Here is an 11,005-nt window from a genome sequence, read left to right on the forward strand (position 1 = left end):
CATGTCTTTTATTATAGGTGTATTTGGTTATTATTTGGGTGTATATCTGGTGAATTAAGGTGGATTTGATTTTTCTTATTTAAAAACTTTTCTTTAACCGTGTAGCACTCTGCAACCCCATCAACCTGCTGATGGCACACCTGCAGTGCCAGCAGCTCCTTCTAAAATGTATGTTGTAGACAATATAACTCTCTTTTGATATCATTTGTAATTCTTATTCTTATAGAATTTTATATCTCACCGTGCAGTCAACCACCCCTTCAAGTCACTGCTGCATTGATGATGATCGCCAACACAACATCCTATGTACCGAAACAATTTTTGACGCCATCATTCAGCCTTGGCTTTACTGATTCGAGTCAGGAAGAAACTTTGACTCAGGAGGGGTGCACAAGATCTGAAAAGGATAAGAGTCAAGGTACCCCAATTCATGTTGAAGATATAGAGGAATTAGCAGAGCAGGTTACAAACACAGGGGTTGCAGCAGCCTTAAAATTTGCAGAGGATACAACTCTCCTGCTCCAAAAGGTGCAGCCTGACGTCCACTTTTTTGAAAAGTTTGAAACTCCTGTGAGGAGGAAGGAATTGTCGGCCGACCTCAAGGAAAAGTGATAGCTTTGGGCAACACATGTAAAGACATATGAGAATAAAAGCACTAATAAGTGAGAGCCTGTGTGCATCTTCAATGCCCAAGAACCAATGCAATTGTCTAAAGTCCACTTTGCATCTCTAAAAGCTCGTTCACATATTGAAGCTGAGGTAATATTAAAATAAGATTAATGATTTTTTTATGAGCTATAACTGCAATGTTGATGTAAATAAATTGGGGTTTTGTTTTTTTAGATTATGACTGCTATGTGTCTGATTCTAAACAAACAAAGAGTTAAAAGATTTGAGGAACAAGTTTACTGTCTCCCCCAACTATTGTGGTAAGGTGTATTGAACTCAATTTTGGGTGTATTTATGTTATGTAATTGGATGTAGTAACTATTTCTTTGGGTGTACAGAATATGGCTATTGGGACATGCCGGCGGCGAGTTCTTACAGCCAAAATAAAAAAAGCCGTTTAATATTTAAGACTACAAAATGTTCATCCCTTTCTTGGACCTGAAAAAATTGGCATCCCATCCATTCGTAAGTTTTCATTTCAAAAGCTTCGTATGACAACTATTTCGTTATGTGGCAACTAAACTAAAATACTATGCAATCTGACCAAACTTCAGATATTTGCATCTGTTTGCTACACGGATCATTGGTGGATATGGATGGCTGATGTCAAAAAGAAAAAATATGTATTCTTGACCCCTATTACAAGAAGTGTCCCGCCGAATCCAGAATGAAGCTTAATACATTTATTGTAAGTTGATTCTATTTTCTCTAAAAAATCATGAGTATAACTCTGTTGTTAGCATTATAATATTTGCGTGTACTACTGTTAAAAATAAGGTGTACTGTGAGATCCTTTGGGTGTAACCAGATTTTAAAATATAGTCTTATATTTTGCTTTGTTTTTGGTTTTTAGGGGTATGTAATTTCTAGAATGAGGGTATATGCAGGGGCAAGCTCTCAGAAAAGATGATGATAAAATTCAACCATCGTATATCAACATTCCTGGCCAGAGAATGAGGTATGAAACTTTCTCTCTGAAAATTTTGTATTTTCTCTTACTATCCTATTTTATTATGTTATTTTTTTTGTTTTCAGCTTCGATTGTGCCATTTATGTAATGAAATGGCTTGAGATAATCAAGCCAGAAAATATTAAAAAGGGAAGATATGACTGGGACAATTGGACACAGGCAGAGGTGGACCACTTCAGGGTCGAATATGCTTCCAGGATTCTGTTTGATGAGATGAATCAAGATAGAGATACAGACATTCAAGAAAACGAATCAATAAGATTATCGAAACCATCTACAGCTTTGTTGAGTCTGTATTGTCAAATAGATTCAGATGATTTTGACAGTGATGAGTGTGAATGTTGTGTAGTATATGAATAGTTTGAACACTTTTTGTATAGTTTGTAAATATTTAATCCAATCTTAGTATAAAGTTTGTTTGGATAAATTTTGTTTGCCAAAGCTGTCTCTGCTGTATTTAATAGCTGTCATTACAGGTTAAAAAAATCAAGGGAAACAAGACTGAACCCACTAATGCGCCAAATTATTGTTATAATACACCAAAAAATAACAAGAATACACCCAAATTCGTGCTTACATATTTTCATGGAAAATCTAACCAGGAGTTATGGTGATTCAGAAATTTGAATTGTTACCCACCTTAGGAATTGAATTGTATATGTATTGTGAATTTAAAACAAATCCCTTCATAACAGTAATTTCCAACACAAACAGTAGCATCTCAAAAAATAAAAAATAATGTCAAAAACAATATCATGCGGGTTACACCCAAAAATTTCTTCAGTACACCCAAAATGGGTCACTATACACCTTAAAATCCGTCCTATGCTACTGAATCTCTAAACTGATAATTCATAACATATCCGTGATATTGGCTAGAATTTGATTGCACCACTGATCTGCCATAAAAAAGGTTCAACTACGAAAAAAAATCTCACATATTAGCAAAACTATTAATAATAATAAACTCAATTACCCCATACTGTTTAAAAAACATCACTTTTACCTTGCTTAGAGCTTTCGTTTTCTTTTTCTTTGAGGCATTTGCAATCTATTTGTCCAACTTTGAACCTAGTCTATTTTTGGAACGTCCTCTTGTTCTCACCCTTGGAGGACTTTGAAGCTCGTTAACAGATTTCAAGTTAGCAACTTCGTAAGATAACGAACATGTCCCCTTCCTTTTGGCTTTTAGTTCTTACATCTCAACCATGACGTTATCATAGGCGAGGTGCAGAATGGCAGTGAGCTCCTCAAATTCTGATGCAAATTCACATATATTTTGCGAACAAAACACCAATTCGTCAAACCTCTTGCTTCTTGGCTCCAACAGTGGCTCGTCGTGACTGCTCTTGATGTGTGTGTGTCTCCTCTTTACGTTCTTACTCCATCGTTCCAATATGTATCTCGGTGATGCTTTGTTTACTCGTTCAAAGCTTAACACGCTTAGGGTGTGACGACACAATATCCCTCTTGACTCGAATAATAAGCACTGGCATTTCACTTGGGCTGCTACCGAGCCGTATGTAACCACAAACTTGTTGAATGTTGAGTTGGAAACTGGTTTTACAACTTCGTTACCAAATAGCCTAGAGCGGAGTTCGTTGATCTTGTGATGCAATTCACCTTTCCTCTGAATTGTGCTTAGACTTCCCTGAACTTTTGGTGAGTGTACACATGTTGAAACTGGACTTCTATTGAGGATTTTGTTGCACACGGTATGATGGTATAAAAATCTACAGCATCAGATCCTCTTTCCCTTTGCTCCCTGCTTCCGAGGCAATATTATTTGACGAATTGGATAAGTGAGCTGTTCCGGGTAATGAACTTGTTAAAAAAGGCATTCATGCTCTGGCTCCTTTGTGTGCTTCTCATCCTGGCCCAGAAGTGGTGATCGAGATAAATTGGAATCCATATATGACGGTCTTCGTAAAGCTCTGCAAAAAAACACCTAAATTAGACTATAATACACCCAAAAACATGCAATTTACACCTCTGCTGCAGATTATAAAAGACATTACCTGAAAGCCATTTGTTGACCACAAGACCACACTTCATCAGAAAATCATTCCAATTCCTATCAAATGATTCTTTGGTGTGAGAGTTCCAAACAACATGGTTCATTTCTTATTCGATTTCTAGGTGTCCCTTGTAGCCATTTAATTTACTTGGAATCTTCTTTATGATGTGCCAAATACACCAACGGTGAATTGTTGTTGACATACAAGCCTCGATAGCCCTTTGCATCGATGCGCATTGATCGATGAGAATACCTTTCAGAGCATTTCTTTCCATGCAATGAAGCCAACATTCAAATAACCATTTGAATAATTGAATATCTTCATTTTTCATCAAAGCGCATCCCAGAAGTGTTGACTGACTGTGGTGATTCACTCCAACAAAAGAACCAAAAACTAGATTATACCTGATTATGACGAAACAGAAACAAAATCGTTAAATACACCCAAATAAGCACTCCCTACACCCAAAAACATGTAATGTACACCTTTGCCGCAGATTTAAAAATTTGGAAAGCATAAACCAGAAGAGAATATTACTTGTTTGTATTGTAGGTGGTATCGAATGAAATAACATTTCTGAAATACTCGCAAGCGGCCCTGCTCCTTGTGTTCGCCCAAAAGGCAATCTTAATCGACTGATCGTCCTCGATTTCAAGTTCGAAAAAGAAATTCTGATTTTTCTCTTTCATTTTTAATAAGTATTTCTCGAATTCTTTTGCATCCTCTAGTTCCGAAACATTTTGCACTTCTCTCGTGATGTAATTTCTCATGTCTTTTTCAATAAAATTTAACTCACGGTGACCCCCGTCTGCTGCCACAAATGATTGGTATGTTTTGCCCGATCTGATTCTGGCTTCCTCGTTATTCTCTATTGTACGACGCACAGACATGCTTAGTTCCCTGTGCTGTTTGAGCATCTCTGCTTGATTTCGACAGCAGGGATGTGAATGATGCAACACGACCTTGGAAATGATCCAAAAACCAATGTCCTTCAATATGTGTATATAAATTCTTGCAGGACAATTTAAACCAATTGGTTCTTAATTTGATTACCCTTCTTATTTGTGCTCTGAACTCTTGTAGAAAAACGTGTAGCTTTTGAATAATCCTTGTAGAATTTTGCTGCATCTTCAAGCGTCTTAAAAGTCATCCCAACCTTGGGAACAAAGTGATCATCAACATCACAGAGAGACTGCAAAATATACCCAAAAAAGTCCACAATACACCATATTAAACCTAGCATAAACTATAGACTGCAACTAAAACTATAAAACCATCATCAAAAATAACAAAAATCATATTCATGACTCATCATCAAACTAAAACAATTCAACTAAAATAATATCACAATTCACCCTCGGTCAATTGAAAAGAGTCAGAACATGTAAATACACCCAAACGTTCCCACTTTACACCCAAATATTCCTGATTTATACTCGAAAATCTGATATAAAATGCAACAGATTCATCAAAATTACTACATTACATACAATTCAAACAATCAACAATGAACAACAAAATTCACAGGCAAGTTTCACAACATCATTCACCTCTAGAAATCATAAACTACTAACAAAAAGATTAACTGGAATTGAACCTCACCTCAAAGACTTCAATGGATTCAAATTCAAAATCCACTTCGCTTTGGTTGAGTTGACAATCTGAACTTGAATCATCATTCATTATCTGCAAAACGATTTCAAAGCTTGATTTCAAAACGATTTCAAAGCTTGCTTTCAAAAACAATGGAAATCGAGAAGAAGGAAGAAGCAGAATAACAAAACTATATATTCGCACAGAACTTCCAGAGAGAAACGTACGAAAACACCGAAAAGAGAACGCAAAGAAGGCACGAAAAATGCAGAGAAAATTTGAAAAAGGAAACGAAATTCTTTTGAAAAAGGATGTTATATATTCACGCGTTGATTGAAAAATTTGTTAAAATAGAAAGGCGGAATACAAGTGAGAGAACATGCGCGTCTGGAGTGAAAGACTTGTATAACTTGTATGGTTAAAATATTTGTATGTGGAGATTATTTTTTTAACCACTGGGTCAAAAATAGAAGAGTAATAATGTGGTTGAGTTTTTTTAATATTGTAAGAGTATGTGTGATTTTCTTTGATATTTGTGTGTGGGTGAGTTTGACACTGCTATGGAAAATTTTTTTTTTTGGAACACACAAAACGGCAGAAACGTTTTGTATGTGTTTAACATTTTTTTAATGGTCTAAACAAAAAACGGCACTGCGTATTGTATAAAAAACTAAAATTAAATAATTAAAAAAAATAAAAATGGAACACGGCGCTGCCGTTTTGTGTTAACATGTGGGAAAAGAGAAAGAGTTGCCAAGTGTCGCCCATGCAGAGCAAAACATCGGTGACGTTTTGTGCAATACGTCAATGATGTTTTCCTTCATAACGGCGTTGACATTTTCATCCTGAAAACTAACAATTCCCATAACACTGTTAATCACGCATGCGTGTTCATCCTGGTGGATAACACCACCGTTGATCTAATATTAAAAAAAAAAGTTCCTAATAATGTCACTCTTGAATTTAATAATCATAGCCAATTTTTTTATTTGTTAACATTATTTTATTTTTGTTTTTAATTTTTATTGATGATATAGAATTTAAAATAAACATTTAAATTAGTTCTCATATTTTAATTTTTAATAAATTCTTATTTTTAAAATTGGAAAAAAAAATTCGAATAGGTTGATCTTTTCAACTTTTTGAAAGGAAAGAGCAATAATTTCTTTATAGTAATATTTTATAAAATTTAATTTTTTTATATTTAAATTTAATAAAAATTAAAAAAATACAAGTATATTAAAAATTTGATTAATAGTGCATAGAGGTTGTTTTAGATATTAAAAGTTTGATTAATGGTGCTTAAAGATGATTTTAGAGAATAAAAATTTGTTAATTTATATATTTATAAGAAATTTTTTAAAAAATAATTTAAATATTTACTCGTGATTTTTTAAAATTTGAGGTTAGTTTGAATTTTGAAAATTGTATATAATAAGAGTAAGAAAAATATAAGAAAGTAATTAAAAATATATATATTTTAAAGTTTTATTCTTTTTTTTTTGACTAAATTTTTATTCATTTAAGTTACAATGACAATGAATTAGGACCTTTTTTTTTTCGAATTAGGACTTTTAAATGCCTTATGAATTAAATTCCTTTTAATCTAGTGTTTAAAGGTAATTAATTTTAATCAATGCTAACGTTGCTAGTACAACATCGCTAGTAAGCTATTGTTGCTTTTTCTTGTTGCAAGAGCGGCGGTGGCAGCTGATTTGATCTGGTCACTGTTCATGTACTAAGAAAAAAATACTAAATTTTAAATTTTGCTTTCTTTTTCCTTTCCATGCAAGTGGTAGAGTTTGGAGGGACTTTATAATCCATGAGTAAATATTCAATTTGGTTTTTGTCTATTTTTATGAAAGATAAAGCGATTTTTATTCAAAAAAAAGGGACACTTTGATTTTCAATCTTTTTATTTTGAGATAATATGATCTATCTGTTAAAAAATTTATTAAATAATAACAAAAATTATTTTTGTGGAAGATTTTATTAGTATTTTGTGGGAAGTTTTAAACCTCCACAAACTATTAATAAGTTTATATTTGAAAAATTTCTTCACCAATGGTGGTTAAGTGAAGAAAAATCATTGATAAAAATAGTGCCACAAAAAAAAGTAATTGTAGTACAATATTTTTTAAAGGAAAAAATAACATCGAATAAGAAATGAAAGAAGAGAAATTTAGTGTTGATAATATTGGTATTAGTGATGATGACGGTAGAGGAGATAATGATGATGATAAAGTATGGTTACACAATAAAAATAATAGAGGTAGGAGTGATAATAATGAGGATGAAAATTGAAAAAGGTAGTGGTGGTAGTGATAGTAATTGGTTATATTGTTGAAAAGATTTTTGTAGGGGTTTGAAACCCCTCACAAAACTAATTTTTGTTATTATTTAACAATTTTTTTAACAGAGAGATCGTATTGTCCCAAAATAAAAAAGTTGAGGATCGAAGTGTCCCTTTCTTTTGGACAAGGATCGATTTGTCCTTCGTGAAAATGGACAAGGATCGAATTGGGTCTTTACTCGAATAAAATACTAGATAACTAAAAACATTTTAATTAGTATGGACTGGTTTAATGATTAGTTAACTAATATAATTAAATAATTATCAAGAGTTTGAATTTTATTTTGTCTTTGTAGTAATTCATGTCTATTGATGAACCAGATTAAAAAATAAGTAAATTATCAATCTAGACTCTGTCTATTTTTTATAAGGCAACGCGACCCCATAGAATAAAAACAATTTATTTCGGTTTCTGTCTTTTATTTCTATGACACGTGATTCCTGTGAGTCATTTTCTGTTAAGGCTGAGATGTCACATAAGCAATGTAATCTGTTATGTTAGACTACTTACATGTTTGTTTTGTGTTTAATTAGACAAACTCAAATGAACAGGGGCTTAACTGCCAATTTTTTTATACGTCTTCAAAAACAACGTCGTTTACACAGGAGAAAACCATTCACTTGCTTTGGAGATACATGATCTAAAGGATTACTATGTATTCATAACACGCAGCGGAAGAAAAGAAAGTAATCCTTAAAGATCTATTTTATGCTTAAACTTTATTCCAATAATAAATATATAGTAGATCAGATCTAAATACCTGTGTACGCTAGTAAAAATCACTTTCTCCTTCGATGGTACGAAGGCGCTATGCGTATCCACACCGAGACCAACCTTTGCTGTCAACTCCTTGACCAATGGACATCTGATCTAAAATTGAGAAACCTCTTGCAACTCTTTGCACGCCATAAAATTCTTCTCCAAGAATTAGGCTCACATAGGTTTATGTGCGTAGAGGTAAAGGAATAAAACTCTTGTTATTCTCTCTGTTATGTTCCTCTACTCTTGGCATACATATATATAGTATGAGATTTGTTACTGATCTTAAATTTGATTCTCAATTCAAATTTAAATCATATCTTGAAATTCCAAATCTGAATCCTTCAAATTTTATGAATCATATCATAACTCAATTTGAAAACGAAATCAGTTAGAATCTCATCCAAATTTAGAAATAAAATAACTAATTATTCTCAAATCTCATTTAATATTCTCAATTATCATACTATTATTATATTTTTGGTGCTAGCAAAAAATATAATAATATTCTATCTGAATTAATATAATTATTTATTTGATCAAATCAAAATAATAATTAAATAATTCTATAGCAAAGATTAGAACACTCGTTAGTGTGTAACCCCATAGGTTCAATACTAAGCGGGTAGTAAATTAGTCATACTAAATTTACTAATCAAGGTTGGCGTCTAGCAACACTCCTCAACGACCCGATAGTATGAAGTAATATATTTTTACTAAGAACCTCAGAAGAACAAAGTATAATTCCTTCCATCTTTCTAGCTCTTGGTTAACCTTTAGAGTATGGTTTAATTGTCAAACTCTAACTTGTTACCATTATTAAAATGAACTGTGAATGACCTAAGAAACTCATTTCTTCATTCATTCAATCTCCTTGACCAAGGTTTTATTCATCTCAGTCATTATAATCATAGAGCTCAAACTCTTTACCGAGAGTTGACGGATTCCTTATTGACTGATCATTAATTCTACAAGTATTTAAATCATATCCAATATCCATTCAACTAGCACCTTAGGGTATTAGGTGTCCGGAATCAAAGTATAATAAATACGTTGTTAATTACTATGATAGTCGTAGGTCAAAGGAAACTCTATTACTATGTTCATCTTGAGAATATCCTATTGACAAATATACGGCAATTATAACCATTAGGAATTCTCAAAGTGAGTCAATTCAATAGTCATATCTCTATATGCACCATCTATATATATAATTTAATAAATGAGATCTATTAATCTTCATCCAATGAAGACCATTATATATATATTGGTCTTTCCGGATTATTAATGTCCTATTTAATAATCCTATGGCCAAGAACAATTTAGATTAATTTATAAAATATTTATCTCTCAATATTATGATCACTATCACAATGATAAATCTCTAAATTTAATCAAGGACATTATTATATTAATATTTTAATATAATAACAATAACAAATTAGTTGACATGTGATTGATTGGATTATGGTCATACTACTTATTCGCAACATGATCATCATAAGAAGCACTTGCTTTCTTCTTAATGGTTGACTTTGTAGTGCCATTCTTGGAAGTGGAAGAGCTTTTCTTCTTAATCTTCTTCTTGATTTTCTTCTACTCCTCATCAGCCATTTCACCTTCCTTCAATCTTTCCTTCTCAAATCTTCTCATGACCTTCTTGTCTTTGGATCCTTTAATCCTTTTTTTGCTTCAGGAGGATTTTTTAGAATAAATGTAGTCAACTTGTCCCTCATGTCTACATCTGACATAAAATTACAAGCAGCACATTTCAGCTGGATTATTTTATTCTTGGTCAATATCTCAATTTTGGGATTTTCACAACCATAACATTGAACAAATTTTTTGATGAAGTTCTCAAGAAGACCAACAAATTTTGCAGTGTCGTGCACTCCATTAACATGAGAAGTACCATATTTCTCATAACTTTGACTAGGCTCCAAGTTCATATCCAAAGTACTTGGTTATGTAAGAGGTTGGCCTTGCCAATACCTTGACAATATCAACCATATTGACAATATTTGTCTTGATATCACTCTCTTTATCCTCGATTTTGGTAATCATTTTGGGCATCTTATACCTATAGAAGGCATCATCACTATTTGCAGCACCAATATTGTGAGGCCATGGTGACTTCAACAACAAAAGTTGCAAAGACATCCAAACACAGTCAGGTAGACAATGCAAAAATTTCAAGTATGATGACAAGCTGCTGGTAATCAGAGGTCCGCTCTTTGAACAAGCAAAGAAGACTGCTAACAGTAACAACGGAAGGTTCACATCAACGAAGGATTTCCTTCAGCGTAAACGACGTCATTTTTAAGATGTGGAGGTGGATAGTTAAGTCCTTATCCACTTGAGCTTGTTCAACTAAGAACAAAACGAATACGTCCGCAAGCTAACATGACAAGTCACTTTGCTAACGTGATAGCTCAGCGTTTCCGTCAGGCCTTGATGGAAATGATCCACAGAAACTGCGTTGTGTCATGAAAATAGGGGACAAGGAACGAAGTGGATCGTTTTTATTTTGAGGTGTCACGTTGTCATTCTAGAAAATAGCCAGGGACCGGGTTGGTAGTTCATTCTCGAAAAATAGTGGAAAAAAGCAAAAAGAATAACTGAATAACTAGAAATGTTCTATT

General features: G+C 33.0%; 1 protein-coding gene and 1 pseudogene across 1 annotated transcript; both read right to left on the bottom strand.

Annotated features, from left to right (window-relative positions):
* Positions 1–2,834: 2,834 nt before the first annotated feature.
* LOC130963233 (protein FAR-RED ELONGATED HYPOCOTYL 3-like) lies at positions 2,835–4,547 on the bottom strand. The gene is made up of 3 exons (XM_057889367.1): positions 4,195–4,547; positions 3,866–4,061; positions 2,835–3,290 (listed from the first exon to the last, which is right to left on the bottom strand). The coding sequence occupies exons 1-3, from the start codon at positions 4,545–4,547 to the stop codon at positions 2,835–2,837; spliced, it is 1,005 nt and encodes a 334-aa protein (XP_057745350.1).
* Positions 4,548–9,839: 5,292 nt separating this feature from the next.
* Positions 9,840–10,523, bottom strand: LOC130963234 (eukaryotic translation initiation factor 5-like; annotated as a pseudogene).
* Between the last annotated feature and the right edge of the window lie 482 nt (positions 10,524–11,005).

The sequence above is a fragment of the Arachis stenosperma genome, chromosome 2 (assembly GCF_014773155.1).
Source record: "Arachis stenosperma cultivar V10309 chromosome 2, arast.V10309.gnm1.PFL2, whole genome shotgun sequence".
NCBI classification, from domain to species: Eukaryota; Viridiplantae; Streptophyta; class Magnoliopsida; order Fabales; family Fabaceae; genus Arachis; species Arachis stenosperma.